Raw genomic sequence first — 18,962 nt, forward strand, 5'->3', positions numbered from 1 at the left:
ATTTGGGAGACCTAGAATAGTAATGTCTAGAGCCGGGGAGGGGGACATGGAAGGTAAGAGCTGGAGGTCAAGCTGGGGAAAGACTCCTAGAAGCAGCTAATGACAACACATGTCTGTGGTCAGCACCTGGGAAGCTGCAGGAGGACCTCAAATTCAAAGCCTTTGATGATACAGAGCGACACTCCAAAGAAGCCAGATTACACCAAACTTTAGCCAACAACAAAAGGAAAACCAGCTTACTCAATAAGAACTAACTTCTAAATCAGGAAAGCCTTAAGTAAATAATATTTTAATAACTAACAGTATTTATGAATCTTTTGTCATTCAAAGGGAACTAGGGCTAATTTGAAGGGTTTATATGATAATCTGTCTTACCGATGTCATTGCCAAGAGCATTAAGCCTGGCTGCCCTCTGTGGCCAAGGCCAGCGCCATCTTGATAGTGACAGATTAACACTGAATTCACAACCCATTGTATTCCTGTGCACTAGCTAGGAACTGGGAATCCTAGAGTGAATCTGATGTGCTGAGAATGGATGCCAAAGAAGAAACTCTCACAGTCAAAATCAGAGCTGGCTGGGATCAATGGCTAAACACCTTTCAGTATTCACAAAGAGCTAGAAATGGTGATGGTGGTATTTTCCCTCTGAGATGGCCTGCATCACTCAGACTGGGATAAAGCTCTCTAGACCACAGCTTGAGCCTCCAAGGGCAAGGGCTACATACAGTGTGTGCACTGGACCAGCCTAGAGTGTTTGTTTCTGTTTGCTACTTTCAAAACACCTGGCATAGACACTGACAGAGGAAACAATAACAACTTACTTTAAAACCCCTGTCTACTTTCTATTGTAAGATAAAGTCTTCTTTAAAGTTCTAGAATTCAAGATCATTTAAATCCAAGGTTATCATTTTCCTGCAGAGCTGGAGATAGACCCTCAGGCTGGAGATAGACCCTCAGGCTGGAGATAGACCCTCAGGCTGGAGATAGACCCTCAGGCTGGGGATAGACCCTCAGGCTGGGGTTAGACCCTCAGGCATTTCAAGTGCTAAGTAGTCTACCCCTTAAAATAAAACTGAAGGCCATTTAACCAGTGTCTGAATCCAAATTGGGTTTGGTTAATTATTCAACCAGAAATTCTAAATTTTACTGAATCTTGATATTATCTAAGTGATGCTATCAAAGATATATTTATGTGTGTGTGTGTGTGTGTAATCACAGGAGACTAGCAGGAGAAAATAGCAAATGCTTTTAGAAAAATGTTTAGTTAGAAAATGTTTTCAAAATTGGACTTTAAAAAAAAATCCTCTTCTTTTCCACCCATTAAGTGATCTTTATTCCAGAAAGCTTCCCCCCGCGCCCCCCCCCCCCCCCGTCACCCCCAGTTGTTTTTCCTGTCTTAATGGTGCTGTGTCATTATCAATACCATGGAAACCCGTTTTAATGAAATGGAAAGAGTGTTTGTTTAAAAAACAAACAGAATCAGCAGAGATGCTTTCTGGAGTCCTGGCAGGCCAAAGGTCAGCTTCCATCCCAGGCAGCTGCTGAGGAAGCAGTAGCTGCTCAGAATCTGAAAACAGCTCCCCGGCAACCTTAGAGCGGCAGCAAGCAGGTCTGTGTGTCGACCTCAAAGCACAGTGGTCTGATTTAATAGACCAATTTGACATGTTGTGGCTTATCAGATCCTCGGCTGTCCTGCTCTGTCCATAAAGTTCTAGTTCAGTGTTTGGGTATAAGAGGCTTAATTTTATCAGAATACGTTTCTGCAGTTAACTGCGGCCCGCCTGTGTAACCACTTCACATGGCTGCCTTACCGGTATGTAGTGTAGTGCTCTTACCAAACTTCTTTTTAATTTACCTCTAAGTCTACTTTTTAAAAAAGCAAAAATAAAGATAAAGAAAACAGGTTTGTAAAAAAAGAAACACTAAGCCTGTTCCATTCAGATTTCTGACAACCCAGCTTTGAAGCCAAAGGGTAGCTTAAAGTTTGGCTTTGTGACTAATTCTGAGATTAACTATTAACAACTCTTAGCAGGGTTTCTACTCCATTTCAAAGGTACAAGTTTTGTTTTATTTTGTTTTTTAAAGGGGCCAGGCTCTTTTCTTTGGATTTTTCTTTTTTTTTTTTTTTTTTTTGGCCTGTTAAAGAAATAGTGCTGGCTCTACTCCCGGACTCAGAAAGCAGAAGAATTTGAGTTTGAGGATGGTTTGGACCATACAATAGAACTGTGCCTCCTCTTCATGCTACATTCAGTTAAAAAGAAAATATATTTAAACTGCATGGTCTTCTAGAATTACGGGATAGCTTTTTAACATTTTAGATGGAGATACACATACTTTTTTTTTTTTAACTTTTAAATTTATCTGTTAGGGTCACTTATTTTCTGTGTATGAGTGTTTTTCTTACATGTTCGTCTATGCACCACTTGTATAGCTGGTGCCTGAGAGGTCAGAAGAAGGCATCAAAAATCCCCTGGGACTGAAGTTACTGATGGTTGTGAGCCACCATGTGGGTGCTAGGGACTGAACCCAGGTCCTCTGCAAGAACAAATAGTCCTCTTAATCCCTGAGCCATTTTTCCAGCCCCTTTGTCTAGGTTTTTAATACAAGGACTATATCCATAACTGGCCTGAAACTAAGTAGACAAAGTTGGCCTTGAAGTTGTGGCAATTCTCCTGCCTCTGTCTCTCCTAAGTACTGAGATACAGGCGCCTGCCACCATGCCCAGCAAGATGAATGTATTTTTAGAAATTACTCTCGACCACATGCAGACAAGAATCAGCAGGCTCATGTTGGCGATCTCTGGTGTAAATAGCAGTGAGGAGACATACTCAGTCTCTCTTGGAAGCAGGGAGTTAAAGACGGTTTGAATTCCAGAATCACATGAACATTTCAGAGCATCCCTTAGCCCAGGTTTAGATGAGCCATGCAAACTAGACACACAGGTTTTCTTCCCCACAAAGAACTCATTCTAGAAATTAAGCAACTGTACACGCTTACCTGTTCTTTTCAGTCTGATGATGTACATCTCAGGAACAAGGACAGATAGATGACCAAGGAATCAAAATTGCCACAAACCTGGCAAACCATGACAAACGGTGACCAGAATCTTGTCATCCTTTCAGAGAGCACAATGAGCAGCAACAGCTGTCGATGACAGAAGCTGGAGCATTTGGGGGTTAAATTCTTTTGTCCTTCTGTTGTGGTTTTCGAAGACTCTTCTTCCTCTCCTAGCCGGCAGTGTCCTCTGGGGCTGCTCTTGTGGTGTTTTCTGACCTCCACACACTGCCTTTGCTAACACTTCATAGTGAGCCAGTCACTTGTTGCTTCAAGTCCTTTGTCCAGATTGTTTTTGTTTTTTCTTCTCTTTTGAAGGGTTTCAGTAATTTTATTCTTTATTCTTCAACAATGTATAGTTTAACTTATATACACTAAAATTCTTGTATCACATTTTTTGTGTGTTATATAAACAGTATATGGAAGATTGTGGGCAAAGGGCACTTATGCCTTTAAGTGTGCATGTGTGTGAAGGAGAGTCAGTGGTAGCCAGTGATCCTGTCTCATAGCCGAATAACACAAGTGAGGAAAGAGTTTGGACCTTTCTGACCTAAGGCATCTGTGGTTTACAGGTACGTGCAATTATTGGGTTCTGCCGTAGCACCACTGGGTTGTACAGTGGCTGTCCATTTAGTTTTCTTTCATGTCTGAGTATCTGAGAGCCAAAGCATTCGGCTGTGTTTTCTCAGTGGAAAATGCCCTCCGTCCCTGTGTGTCTTATACTGTGACTTCCCTATGGGAGAGGTGAAGGGAGGCCATTCTAACGTGGTGACTGATTTTCATAAGTTGTGCCTTGAAAAAAAAAAACAGGATCTATTTTGCCTTCAGTTGTCTGATCAGAAAAATGTCATTGATTCTAACAAGGACCCATTGTTTAGTTCACATTGAAGAAGGTTAGAGGAGAGCAGTAGGGCTGAAGAACTCGGTCTTGTTGCTCATATACAATGAGTTCATAGTCTATGATGTGAGTTCTTGGTTGTCTTTGGCTATCAAAACGGTAAGTTTCACAGAGTGCAAAGCCAGCCTCTGTGTCAGCGAACGCTGTTGTCACTTGAACGATGGAGGAATGTTTCCCAAGCAAGCAATGCTCAAGATCTTGCCAGAGGCACTTAGTAAGATGGATGCTTCTGCCATCAGGATACTGATGCATTCAGATGAAGTCTAAAGCTGAAGCCCAGTGCGAGATGGCTCAGCAGGGAAATGCACTTGTCCCCACGCCTAATGAGCTGAATCCCACCCCCAGAACCCATGTGGTGGAAGGAGAGACCTCAGCATTGAAAGTTGTCCTCTGACATCCACACATACGCTGTGGTATGTGAGCATCCATCTCTCCTGCCACACATATACACAGTAAAAGGCTTTGTTTTGTTTTTAAGCCAAGCTAGTGGCATGGAAAGTTTGAGGCCAGCCTATCTCACATAGTGAGACCCCTTTTCAAAAAGAAGATTTAGTTATTGTTGTTACAAATTAAACCTTTTCTACCATGGACCACCCCCTCCCCCCAGTAAAGTTAACTTTAAACAACTGATCCCAAAGTAATATCACCTGAATATACACTAGGCTCTAGTATAAGCTTTCTGTTTGCTTTAGAAATGAGTTAGGTAAGTATGAAAGTGTTTGTTCTACAGTTTTCTGCCTCTGCCCACATGAGTATTAGAAATACCAGCTTGGCCCTATGCCGTGCTTTCTGTTAAACAGAGCTCGTGATAGTATCCAGAGGATGAGAGGAAGCAGGAATCCATAAGCCAGACAGCAGCCATCCTGGGGGCTCAGCCAAACCTACTTGGTACTGATGCCTCAGTGCAGAAGGACACAGAGACCCAGCACCCACAGAGTGGAATCACCTATCCTGTACAGTCCCTCACCTAATAACCAAACATACTTTTAGTTTGAAGTTTTGTAGGGGCAGGTAGAGAAGAATTTTTTGAAGTTAATGTCCTTTTTTTACTTACATGACACTGATACAAATTTGATGTAGTAGTGTCCTTTATTATTAAAAAACTAAGTTTCTAATTAAGGCAAAACTGTAATTTATTAAATTTAATAAATAATATATAAAATAAAGTATAATATATTAAATAAAATAAAAATATTAGTGTATATTCAGTGTACAAAATAGTGGGTTTCATGATGACTGACCATGTGACTGACATGAATGTATTCTGTATTCTTACACTCACATTACCTAACCTCTTTCAAACAAATCAAATATGTCACCTTATTATTTCTTATAAAGATTACAAAATAGATTGGGGGGGAAGTAAAAAACTCAGAGTGATAGAAATTTGTTAGGTTCCTATTCTTAGTCTCATCAGAAGAATGACCGACAAACTCAGTCTTATGAGTATTAAACCAACCTCTGTGAAAGCTGTAATAAGAGCAGGCTGGCCGGGAGCTAGGTAAACACTCGCTTAGCGTGCCGAGGCTCAGGCTTCCTCCTCTGTGTGGGGCGGAAAAGGTGCAGATCCACTGGGTGCTTCATAATTTTTCCTGAAGAAAGCCCAGGAACACACACCCCATCACAGCACATCTGTCCTGCACTGGACTGTTTCCCTTCAGAATGAGACCCTTGTTTAGCTTTTCAAGCTCCTTGTTCCTTTAGCAGTGGTTGTCATGTGCTTGTGACTACAAGAGAATCCTTCAGTAACACAATTAAAGCCACTGTGTGACTTAAACTAGAAAAGTTTAAGTTAGCTACAGTAAAGAAAAAAATAAAAAAAATAAAATTAGACGCTTTAATATTTTACTTAACAGTACACAAGGATTGTCTTAACAGGCACTCAATATTGGGCTATTTTGTACGTCTCCCCTCCCCGGTGACTTGTGGTTCTTGGCATGTGTGTGTGTTGAGCACATCCCAGGTTAGACTTGTCTGAGCTCAGTGCAGTAAGTTGCCCCTTACAGTGAAAGGATGGTATAGCTAAAGGGGCAGTTGGAGGTGAGGCTACAGTAGCAAAGTAGGGGTTGTCTGTGAGGAGCTTGCACTGTAGTCTAAAGGCTGTAAATCCCAAAGGAAAGTAAGCGAACTTTCAATTGTGAGTTTAGGAGAGTTAGGAATGGGGCTCAAGCAAGACACATGCTAGAAGGTTGCTAGAGTGTCCAGGTAAGGAGGGACAAGAGCCTGAACACAGGGAACACAGACCAAAGGAAGTGGGTGTGAGTCACTTAGCCAGAAGACCATTAGATTTGGTGGCGCTCTGATCTAAAGAGAGAAGCTGGAGTAACTTAAGATTTCTTTTCTATTGGGTTTTTACTGCTGTCAGTGAGCCGATAATACTGTTAACCAAAATGTAAGTGAGCAGCTGTAAGGGGTAGGTGAACTCGGTATGGGCTGTGCTGACCTTGAGGGTCTCTGGTATGGGCCCCAGGGAATCCTAATTTAACATGGGACAGAGTGCCCGGAGAATTTAGCGGGGCCGTGTAGAGACACAGTGGAGATGGAGGTGTCAAGCAACGTGTTAAAGTTAGCAATAGCAAAAGTTACAAAGCCGAGGGCACAGTGGAGGGAGACAACCGCGTAGTAAGTGGGGTGGACATTATCACAGCCCTTTCCTACAGGGCTGGCTGGGATTGGGGCTGAGATCAAAGCTGGCCTAATGCAGTTTGCAGCCAAGTACTGTTTGGCTCATATAGCATTGGGTCTCCACTGTTCTAAGTTAATGCTAGGTGCTACCACAGCCTATAAAATGTGGGTTCTACACAAGACCCACATTTTATATTTCTGCTAAATTTATTTATTTTTTTAAATAAGAAGTCTAGGAGGAAGAATCAACAGTGTGGGTAGTAACAGTCCCTGGAGGTGCCTTTCTCTACATGCATCTGCTTCATTTTCCACAGGCTCAGTAGACATCTGAGCCCAGGAGCAGGAGTTAATGAGCAAACAAAGATAGATCAGTGACAGATGACAGGGAGCTTTGGCCAGCAGACGGAATATAGGATGTAGGCTGTAACAAGCAGCTTTTGAAGACAGCATTGGTGAGGTTAAAGCCCCAATTAGGAAGATTATTCTGAAGCAGTATGAAAACAGAGAAGGTTAAAAATTACCAATTTTTTAATTAAAATTTTTAATTATTTATTGATGTGTGTGTGTGTGTGTGTGTGTGTGTGTGTGTGTGTGTGTGTGTGTTTTGGCTGCTTGTATTTCTGTGTGCTGTGTGCATGCCTACAGGGATCATAAGAGGGTGTCAATCACCTGGGACTGGAGTTAGACACAGCTGTGAGTTGCCATGTATGAAACCCAGGACCTCTGGAGGAGCAGCCAGTGCTCTTAACTGCTGAGCCAGCTTTCCAGCCCCGGTGACCAATTTTTAATGAAGAGAAATGAGATATAGCGGTTCCCCACTGCCACATTAGTTACTTGGGCCATTGAGCTTGGTAGGAAATTTGCTAGAACCCCAGTGGATGGTTAGCTTATAAGGGACAATGAACACTAGGGTTAAAAGGAAAAGTCAAACAAAATACGCTTCCTGGATATCTGTGGCTCAGATCACCATAGACCCTGTTTTACTGGCTTTTACAAGGAGAGAAAGATCCTTTATTCCCCCCTCCCCCATCGCTGCTCCAGCACAGCCAATACCCAACAGATCCTGTGTAAAAAGGGTGTCCAAAATAAATATCTGTTCATTAACTGTAGGCTAGCTACTCCTCCAAGGTGGTGTTAGTGTTGGCTGAGCCTAGGGTTTTGCATATGCTCTGCAGGTGCTTCTGTCGGTCCCATCTCTTAAGTTCTCTGTGTATGTGTTTTACCTGATCCTCATAGCCACCCTTGAAATAGCTACTGTTGCTATTTCCTTATTGTAGACAAACAGAGATCCTAAAACATAATCAGCCGTGGGGCTTGCTGAGCTAGGACCACGACTTGGATCTGGCAGTCTAAGAGATTTGAGCACTACAAATTTTTGTCTGTATTTACTGACATGCCACACGGAGCTTACACTTCCATGTAAGAAGCTCTGGTAGAACATATTGCAAGGGCATCAGTTTTGTTCTGGTTCCCAGAAGAAATAAAACTCCGAAGATGACCTTTAGCCATCTTCCAGGGGGCAGGCAATATTCCAGTCTCATGTCTCCTCTGAGCACTGGCTCGATGTTAGTGTGGGCTGATCTGCTTACTAAAACAATAATTACAGTAATAACTCATCTTTTGAAATTGCGGTCTTCTGAGTCAAAGTTTTTCTGCATGATCCAAGCTGCCCTGGATTGTACTATGTATGCAGCCAGGATGGCCTTGCATTCTTAATCCTGCCCTAGTCTGTCAAGGGCTGGGATTACAGCGTGTGCGACCACACTCCGAAAACTCATTCCTTTAATGCAAGCTAAATCATGATAGATTTTCTTGATATGTTTTTCTAGATCACAGAATTACCACAGGAGCTGCTTTTAAGTATTTTAATTTTGAAGGGGGTTGGAGTAATATTGTAGAGGGAAAAACCCACATTTGATGTTTAATGATGCGTCGTCTCCAATCTTGAGAGCTTTAATGATGCATGTCTGCAATCTTGTGCGGTTGCTCCACATACTCAGTGTAGCTTCCTTTTTCTTGACCTACAGATGAACCACGTAAAGAAAAGGTTTAAAGACGTCAGCAATAAGGAGGTTCTCTTCATGTGCATCGGCATCACCTCGGGAGTCGGACGACTTCTCTTTGGCCGCATTGCAGACTATTTGCCCGGCGTGAAGAAGGTCTACTTGCAGGTACTCTCTGGGCTCTCCTTCCCCTATAGATGGAGGTTTACCTGCAGGTCCTCTCTGGGCTCTCCTTCCCCTATAGATGGAGGTTTACCTGCAGGTCCTCTCTGGGCTCTCCTTCTGGAGCAGACTTTGTTCCTTGCTCTTAGTGGTGCACTTGCACTAAATGGACCTATATGCATATATGCTGTAAAGACGTTAAACGCATTGTAGAGTAGCCCTTCTGCAGACAGGCATCCTTTTCTTGTTTCTTTTTTGTTTATTGAGACAGGGTTTCTCTGTGTAGCCCTGGCTGTCCTTGAACTCACTCTGTAGACCAGGCTGGTCTTGAACTCAGAGATCGGCCTGCTCTGCCTCCTAACTGCTGCATGTAAGAGCTTGCAGACAGATTTTCAAGGACAAAGTGATCAGACAGCCTCTAGGTGTTATGGAGTGTGCTTAAACAGATACTAATTCCAAGATTACTACAGACGATCAGCCTGCAGTTGAAATGAGTCTTCCTCTTACCAGAACTCTGCAGCTTGCCAGGTGCTGCAGAGCTCAGCACACTCTGTGACCCCTGGTTAGTAGTCAAAGATCTTAGGGGACACGACAGTGCAGTGTTACAGCTCAGTGAGATAACAACCCCCTGGGAAAAATCTGAATCACTAGTGAGGATCTGAAGAGTTTAAAGACACAAGAGCTCCTTAAAGAGCCCGGATGTAACTTAGTAACAGGGCCCACCCTGCAAGCACACGGCACTGGCTTGTTCCCTGGTATCACAGAAACGGAATTTCTGTAAGTGAGTAGGTAGCTAGGTGGAGAGAGACAGAGATAATGAAGAGAAGAAAAGAATGTCCTAAGCAGCGAGAACACAGGGTTCATCATAGGCGTATGTGTGTGCGCGTGTGTGTGTGTGTGTGTGTGTGTGTGTGTGTGTGCGCGCGCGCGCATGCATGCAAGTGTGTGCATACCTGTATGTGTGCGTGTGCGTGTGCGTGTGTGTGTGTGTGTGTGTGTGTGTGTGTGTGCGCGCGCGCACCTGGGGAGCTGGGTGCTTGAAAGGCAGAAAGGAAGAATAGTAGGGTATAGCTGGGGGAAGGCCAGGTTAGGTAGACATTCATGGCATGAAAGTTGATGGCCTTCCACACATAATGGTGTATGGAATCCTAGCACCAGGGCGGGTGGGGGGCAAGAAGACCAACACAAGTTCAAGGGCAGCCTGCTCTACCTAGCAAGTTCCAAGCCAGCTGGGGCCACACAGCAAGACCCCACTTCAAAAAACTCAGCTAAACAAACCAAATGAAAAATGTCAGTCTACCTCGAGTCACTGCAGAGTTTTAAGGCGGGCACTGACGTGGGCAGTGTGTTATGAAGATCACTCTGGTGATAGGAAGGAAGGGGTGCAGAGGAGAATGGGCAGAACCTGAGTTACAAAGGGCCATGTTGATCTAGAATGTCTAGAGTAGGCAGATCATCAAGAAGGTAACTACGTGCTGGTTGGGTTTGGGGAGGATGATGGTTTCTTTTGGGGTAAAATGGTCTAAACTAAGCCAGGAATGTTAGTCTATTAATACACAAACGCTGGGTGGGTTTTATAGCAGTATTTAGAGGCAGCGACGCGCTGCACAGATGTGGATTGGAGACTGCTGATGGGATCTAGATACAGAACAAACAAGGGAAAGTCGTTGGGAATCAGGCAATAAATCAAAGGTACAGAGAGCAGGTGCCATTTATGCTATCTACGCCGAGATCTGTCGCTCGGCTAGTGGAGAGGTGGTTTCGTCATCCTCTGAGACTAGTAATTCAGTAAATCCAAGGAAGACAAACTGTGTGCACATTTGTATACGGTGCCTATAAAACAGCCAAGCTGAGCCTGCAGCTCACGGGTGGGTAAAGCACTGTGGGGCTTGAGTGTCTTGGGCTGCCAGGGAACTGAAAGGAGTGACCAGCTGAATGGAGTGCTTCTAGGGACACCAGTGACCAGCAACATCAGGAACAAGTGAAGTGACTAAGGTTGGAGGCCACTGGCGACCACACAGATGAGTAGAGGACACAGGGAGCTGTATCCAAGGACGCAGAGCCAGAGAGAGGTTCAAGGATGACTCATGAGAAGTCGTGTGAGCACCTCATAAAAGGTGAAGTGGGGGAGCAGGAAAGTGCACGTAATGGCGTGAGTTACAGATAAAGTAACTTCCACTAGTCAGCTATGATAATGACTTACACAGGTATAAGTAGTTACAGTACTAACACTTTGATGAACTGGATGATGAACTGAGTGTTTCACGTGCTCCGTCTCCAGTCCTTGCCCCAGCCCTTGAAGGAAGGCATGGTTCTTTGCTTCCACTTACGGATATGAACACTTAGGAACAGAGTCTGCCTTGCCGTGGGTCCAGGCAGACAGTCACTGGCCAGCATCTGTTACACAGGACGTGGAGACGGCAGCCACTGTCTGCCTCCTCCCACCAGTGCTGGGAGTGAGATCAAGGTCTCCTTCATATTTATGTTCTCTTAGAAAATACAGAGCCAAGTCAGGCACAGTGATGCAGGCCTCAAGTCCCACACTCGGGAGGCAGATGCAGGCAGGTCCCCGGCTTGGTCTAAGTAGTAAATTCTAGGACAGCCAGGGCTATGTAGAGATATGTAGAGCCTGTCTCCAGGGAGGGGGCTCTTAAGTAGCTCCTTGAGTAACGCTGTGGGCCTCAAGCCTGATGACCTGAGACCGATGCCCAGAATGTAAGGAAAGGCGGAAGGAAAGAGCCATACTCTGCTAAGTCGTCCTGTGGTCTCCACATGTTTCCTGTGGCATGTACCAGCCCTGCACACACTGGGCACGGTGGCTCACACCTCATGTACCAGCCCTGCACACACTGGGCACGGTGGCTCACACCTGTAATCCAGTACTCATGAGGTAGGATTGCCAGCCACACGAGGCCAGCCTGGGCTTCAGATTGAGACTCTGTCTCAAATACTATGGAAGTATTTATTTATTTTATGATAATCATTCCACCCTTTATAATACTTCATTGTAGAGACACCTAACATTTTGCTGACCAGTTAGGTTTGTTTTCTAATGTCAAGGTGCCCTCTTCTGGACATCTGTTGTACTGAAGACTTTCAGCTTTCATTTTGTGAAAATAATTCTGAATACTTCCTGTGCCCTTAGACATTAGCCCAGGTAGAGCGGCACAAACAGGACAGACAGGGTCCCTGGGTTCCTAGAACACGGTCATAGCTGGGGAAAGCTAGGTGGTTTTGGACCGAGCAAGGGAGACCAACATGGAGGAAGGTAGAATGTGGAGAAGGGGCAGTTATCCATGTCTTCAGAATGAAGATTAGAGATGTTACTTTGTTTGGAGAATGTTGGTATAGTTTTCAATAACTTAGGGTTGGTAGATAATTGGCCCACAACTGTTACTCAAACATGTCCTGATCTGCCTTGAAGTTGTCTTGGGGTCTGGAGGGTAAGGAAGAAGCCAGCCATCTTGGAAATTCATGACCTTTATTACCTACACATGGTCCCTCTCCCATCTGCCTGCCCACCGAGGCATTTGTCAAATTCCTAGTCCCTCACATGAACATCATGTCTGTCTGTAAGGACTCAGGTGCCCTGGGACTCTTGTGCTCACTTTGTGTGGGGTCCAGAATAGGCTGAGGGTGGGAGGGGCTGAGAGAACCGTCCTCCTCATGTCCGTCTGTGTGTAAACTCTCTTCCTGTGAAACAGACTGCACCGCTCACTCGGTGTTGTCTAAGCCCTGCTGTTCATTTACTTATCACTGACTTTCATGTGGATACGGAGTTTACCAAATATTTAAATAGAATCCAAGTACTTAGCTTTCCCCAGACTGACACTGCTGAGAATATGACCTGTTCCATAGAGAGAGTCAGGCGTGCTCCCTCACTCTCTTCCTCCGTACGAAACACTTCAAAAGTACCATAGGCCCCGTATGCTTCAGCAGAGTCAGTCAGCACAGGAGGAACAGGACTTAGCTGCTTTCTCCCTTGGTGACAGCCTGGTTTACAGTCTCCTGGCTAAAGGTTGTAAAGGTCTGGGAACACTGTGTTGAATACGCATATCAAGGGAAGCATTTGACTCTAACTTCGTCCAATTATGTATCTGCCTTAATGGATGCCTTATGCTTGCCCAGGTGGAGCTTAGCTTCCTGGGGAGTCCGGTGTCTGAGTAGAACAGGTCAGTGTTTTCTCCCCACAGTGCTGTGCTTAGGAGAAGAGAAAAAGCTTGTGTAATGAAAACCGGGTTCCGGTATTGACAGATCAATATTTGTTCTGTATATTTAATATTTATTTGGAAATGATAAGGAGGCACTGATCCTCCCGTGTGGACAATTTATCAAACCTTGACATGTGCTTCCTGTGGCCCAGGAATCTCTGCACAAAAAGAACAAATATTTATTCCTCACAGCGGTTGACCAGCTTGGTCATAAACGCTACTGGGAACTAGCATTTTTATCTTATCACCATAGTTACTGCCGATGCAAAACACAGCTCTCACCTCACAAAGAGTAAGGTAGCGTTAGAAACACCAGGCAGGGGGATTAAAGCAAGGGAGGAAGTGGAAGCTTATGAGGAGTCAACTTCTTCCTGAGAACTTTCCTTCAATACAAAAAGGTCAAAGGGGGCTGGAGAGATGGCTCAGAGGTTAAAAGCACTGACTGCTCTTCCAGAGGTCCTGAGTTCAATTCCCAGCAACCACATGGTGGCTCACAACCATCTGTAATGGGATCTGATGCCCTCTTCTGGTGTGTCTGAAGACAGTGACAGTGTACTCATATATATAAAATAAATAAATCTTTAAAAAAAGAAAACTAAAACCAAGAAAACCAAATAAGGTAAACTAAACTAGGCATTGCTCTGAGGTGCTCCAGGAAGTGCTATCTGTGTGAATGACCTTAAGAAGTTCAAACCTCAAAGGAAAATAACAAATTTACTTAATTAAATTAATAAATCGTGTCCTTTTTCATTTTACATGTATATTTTCTCTGCGTGTGTACTTGTGCAGCACAGACATGCCTGCTGTCTACTGAGGCCAGAGAGAGCATCAGATCCCTTGGACTGAGTTCAGATGGCTGTGAGCTGCCATGTAGACCCCAGGAATAGAACCAAGTACAGCCAGTGCTTGTAACCACTGAGCCATCGCTCAGTTCCAAGGTAGTAAGTCTTATAGTCGGCGTGGTAGTACATCTGTATTACTGTACTCAAAACGCTGGGCAAAGGGATTTCAGGTTCGAGGACAACCTGGGATACATTGGCACACCGTGTCTACAAGGAGCAACAACAGCAATAAATCTTGGTCAAATAACTGACAAAGAAAGGATATAATTTACTATAGGTTAACGTGAAGAAAGGTCTTGCAGTTAGGTAAAGATTAAGAAATGCCCCAGATGTAAACCTTAAAAATCAAGCAAAAAGCTGATCAAAGACAAAATTTTTTTTTTTTTTTTTGGTTTTTCGAGACAGGGTTTCTCTGTGTAGTCCTGGCTGTCCTGGAACTCACTCTGTAGACCAGGCTGGCCTCGAACTCAGAAATCCGCCTGCCTCTGCCTCCCAAGTGCTGGGATTAAAGGCGTGCGCCACCACCGCCGGGCAACAAAAATTTTTAAGAGGCAAAAAAAGTAGAAAAATTTGGGAAACCACCAAAATTAAAGGGCCTGGACTTCATTATATTATGTTAATAGTTCCATGAAAACATTATTAAGTAAAATTGGGTGTGTCAAATACTGTACGAGATTGTCAAATTCCAAGTAGTTATTAGCTGCCTGTGTGCTAAGTTTAAACTCCAGAGCTGGTCTTCTTGACAGAAGCTAGTATTGGAAAAAAAAATAGGAAGAAAAATAAGGTGTGTATGTGTGTCTGTTGTAATTATGGTGAGGTAGCTGGAAATTTGGCCTGTGATTTTACTAGTGACGGGCATTGAATTTGAACCAGGCATGACAGTTCACACCTGTAATCCCTAGCATTCAGCAGCTGGAGGCAGGAGGATTGTGAGTTCAAGACCAGCCTAGATATATGACATGACCTAGTCAAGTCAAGCAAGACAAAACAAAAATTAATTAGGATAGTTTAGATTTTATAGAGTTTGTCAGATTGCAAATGTTTATAAGATTCTCTATGTTCCTTTTATAGTTGTGGTCAGAACAAAAAGATATATATATATATATATATATATATATATATATATATATATATATATTTAGCTCGATGTTCTGGGGGCTATTGGCTTCTGGTGTCATTTCTTGGAGCGTCTTAATATAGCTGAGGCATCATGTGGCTACAGAACCTGGTTAACTTTTGGATAAAAATAACTCCTTAACTCTTTGGCTACTTGCTACCTTTGAGACATTTTGGTTATATTTAGGCCTTTTGTCTCAAGCATCAGAATGTCCTTTGCTTGTTCAGGATCGTAGAGAGCTAGAACCTGGTTGTGTTGGTTAGTTTTAAGTCAGCCTGATACAACCTGATACAAGCTAGAGTCATTTGGGGAAACGAACTCTCAGCTGGGAACATGCCTCTGCAGATTGGCCCATAGGCACATCGGACAGGCATTTTCTTGATACGTGATGTGGGAAGATCCAGCTCACTGTGGACAGGGCTGCTTCTGGGCAGGACCCCTTGGTTGTATAAGAAGGCAGACTGAGCAAGGGTCAGGGAGCAAGCCAGGAAGCAGCTTTCTGCTCTCTTTAGATGACGGACTGTGGTGGGGAGCTGTAAGCTGACGTAAACCCTTCCTCCCCAGGCTTGCTTTTGGCCGTGATGTTTTACCTCAGTAATGGAGACCACATGCAGACAGACCTTACTCTCTTATGTCTCTTACTCACTACTGCGAAACTACACTTTCACTTTCACTGAAGTTGGGTCAGAGAAAAAAAAAAGACATTTCAGTTTTTTAAAAGTGGGAGACTAGAAGATTTTATTCTTTCAGAAAGTTTGTATGAAGGGGGATTTGGTGGTATACACTGTAGTCTCAGTGCTTTGGAGGTGGAGGCAGGAAGGTTGTGCATTTAAGGCCAGAATATCTATTCTCTCCCCCCGCCTCGTTTTGGTACCCACTGTACTTTAGATACGCAGTTATGGTAATATCAAGACTACACAGTGGACTACCCAGCTGTATATTACAGCGGGGTCAGAAAACTAGCCTGGGTTGTGACTGTTTTTAAGTCTGTCTCTTGGTGCTACGTCCATGTCCGTACATGCTGCAGTTGGTGACAGCTGCCATTCCAAAGGTCGGTTTGGGTTATCATTCTTCAGGAGCTGCCCATGTTTCTGACACAGCTCCCTCCAGAGATCCTGTTTCCAGCCTCTCAGCGCACACCGGCCACCACGCCCGTTCTTTTTTTGTGGCTGCATAGCGTCTCACTCAGGAGCTCCTGCTCTTATGGAGTTTGACCAGCGGAGCTATCCCTCGAGCCTGAAAACTGCCACTTGTGAATCCCACCCTCTCTCAGATTATGTGCCCCTAGAGCCCTCAGGCTGTGAGTAGCTTCCCTGATGTGCACAAGCAAGCTTGGTGTGGCGATAGGTTCTGTCAGCTTGACATAAACTGGAGTCAGCTGGGACAAGGAAACCTGAGTTGAGGAATGGCTTTCATTAGATTCGCTGTGGGCTTGGTCTTGGGCCGTTTTCTTGACTAATGATTGGTGGAGGCCCAGCCCACTGTGAGACAGCATCCCTAGGCAGGTGGGCATGAGCTGAATAAGAAAATTAGCTAAGCAAGCCAGAGGAGAGTCAGCCACCCCAGCGTTAGTGCGTGCTGCCAGGGTCCTACTGGCCTTCCTGCTTGGCTTCTCTTAATGTAGGCAGCAAGGCTCTCACTCTGTAGTAACAAATTCAAGAGCAGCGTAGTGAAAATGAAGCCAGTTTTAGAATACCAGCATGCGGAAAGGGACATGCATGGAGACAGGCAGAAGTGGCTAGTGTGCCCGCTGGTGCACGACTGAAGTTTAAAGGCCCTGATCTCCAGAAACCCTGTTGTCTTTTTCCCATCAGCTGCTGACCCAGGTGCATGATCTTTCTAAACTAGACTGTCTAGTCAAAGACTACATCTATCTGTATGCACACACACACACACACACACACACACACACACACACACATGTATTTACAGATTTGACACAAAGCCTTAGCTAATGACTCTTCTGGGGCTGTCACATAGCAGACTCCTGCAGCTTCCCAACTCTGACAGTCCTGAGACAAGCATTTCTTGCTTTTCTGTGACTCTTTGAGCTCTGAATGCACCCCATACTGAAAATGAACCAAAATAATCTAGTCCTCGAACTGGCGATGGAGTGTTGCCTGGAGTGTAAGCTCAATGAACCCTTCCCTCCCGCAGGCTGCTTTGATCTTGGTGTTTATCACAGCAATAGAGAAGCAAATTACCACAGCTGTATCCTATAGAGTAGTATGGAAATCAGAAGAGATGACACACTGATGTCCCACAGCTTCTTCTCTCTCCTCCCTGCTTTGTTGCCCAACTGCTGCTGGAGAGCACCTGACAGGAGTGTCCTGTCCACTCTGAGCCGCTATGTGTGTGGACCACGAGCTCTAGGCTAGCTCTGTCTACATGCCTTGGTCGTGTTAAGTTTTCCCAGCACCACCGTCTTTGCTTGTGAGACAAGGACAGCATTGTACTCACAGTGAAGTGACCCATGGGGAGAGATCAGAGCAGTGCCTTGGTGAACTAGAGTGTGTGCACAAGCTTTCTTCTGATCATCCGTTCAGGAATTGTGTGCACGAGCTTTCTTCTGATCAGATTATCTTTTGGGGATTTTCCAAGGCTGAAGACAACTTTCAGGAATTGTTTCTTTTCTTCCCCCTTGGGGTCCTGGGCCTGGAACTCAGGTTCTCAGCCCTGGTGACAAGAACCCATGTGTGATGAGCTCTCGCTGGCTTGTTGTTTTCTGTCTGAGGTAGGCTCTCACTCCACACCTCAGGCTGGCCTTAGGCTATGGCTTCTCCTACCTCCATTTCCTGGAATGCAGTATTTACCCATAAAGTGTAATGAGTTTCATGGGTTAAAAAAATAATCAAGTGCTTGAAGAATAAATGTGGGCTAACAGCGTTGACCAGGTGCACTATCTCTCTAAGCTTTATAATATCTAGTCTAGAGATTTATTCATATATGCACAGTCTTTAATCTCTATGCAGGCCGGGAAGGAGAATTACTACATAAAATGGTTATATTCCTGTTCCCTAATGAAAATAGTAAGGAAATATAAGAGGCCCCAGGGAAGTTGATTCTGTGTTATCAAGAGGAAGAGGGCGGTTTCCTGAAGGCAGAGTTAACGTGGCGTTGTCTGTCCTAGGTTCTCTCCTTCTTCTTCATTGGGTTGATGTCCATGATGATTCCGCTGTGCAGCGCCTTCGGAGCGCTCATTGCCGTCTGCCTGGTCATGGGTCTCTTCGATGGGTGCTTCATTTCCATCATGGCGCCCATCGCCTTTGAGTTAGTTGGTCCTCAGGACGCTTCCCAAGCAATTGGATTTCTACTTGGATTCATGTCTATACCCATGACTGTAGGTCCTCCTGTCGCAGGTAAATATAACAATTCTTCTATAGTAATTATACTAATTAGTAGCATTTTCCTCTTTGGATCCCAAACCTCATTTATTTGTGAGATGTATTGTTAATAGTCCTTTGTAAGCTTTCTCCATCTCATTTTTCTTGGTTTTTTTTTTTTTTTTTTTTGGTTTGGAGTTTTTGTTGTTGTTGTTTGATAGTTTTTCAAGACAGAGTTTCTCTGTGTAACCCTGGCTATTCTAGACCTCACTCTATATATCAGGCTGGCCTCAAACTCAGAGACCCGTCTGCCTCTGCCTCCTGAGTGCTGGGATTAAAAGGGGTGCAGCACTGTCTCCTCATTTTTAATAAGACCATCTGTTGACAGTAGGTTGAAAACATTTGTTGGGGAACACTCTGTGGGGGGGGGGGGGGCAGAAGGGGGTTTTTAGTTCAAGAGCTTGCTACCGAGCTACATTCCCAACAAAATACTACCTGTTGGGGCATTCTGGATGTTGAAACTTGGTCATTGGTATAGTAAACGCATACTCTTCCATTATGTTCTGCACTTAGCCCCTGCTTTTTCACAGTTCTGTTAGTATATATGTTAGACAAATGGAAACATAAAAATGAAGATCCTGAGAGATTTCTAAGCATATAATACTTTTACATAAGAAAATATACCCCTTGAAAAATGGTTGAAGAAAGTTACATTTAGTGGAGAGAA

General features: G+C 44.3%; 1 protein-coding gene across 1 annotated transcript in view; it reads left to right on the forward strand.

Annotated features, from left to right (window-relative positions):
• The window catches only part of Slc16a10 (solute carrier family 16 member 10), a 99,041-nt gene that overhangs the window by 76,915 nt on the left and 3,164 nt on the right, over positions 1-18,962 (forward strand). Inside the window, exons 4-5 of the mRNA XM_034524968.2 lie at positions 8,605-8,748; positions 18,043-18,271. Of these exons, the coding sequence (XP_034380859.1) occupies positions 8,605-8,748; positions 18,043-18,271 (373 nt within the window). The remainder of the gene's footprint in view (positions 1-8,604; positions 8,749-18,042; positions 18,272-18,962) is intronic.

This window comes from Arvicanthis niloticus, chromosome 20 (genome assembly GCF_011762505.2).
Source record: "Arvicanthis niloticus isolate mArvNil1 chromosome 20, mArvNil1.pat.X, whole genome shotgun sequence".
Lineage (NCBI taxonomy): Eukaryota > Metazoa > Chordata > Mammalia > Rodentia > Muridae > Arvicanthis > Arvicanthis niloticus.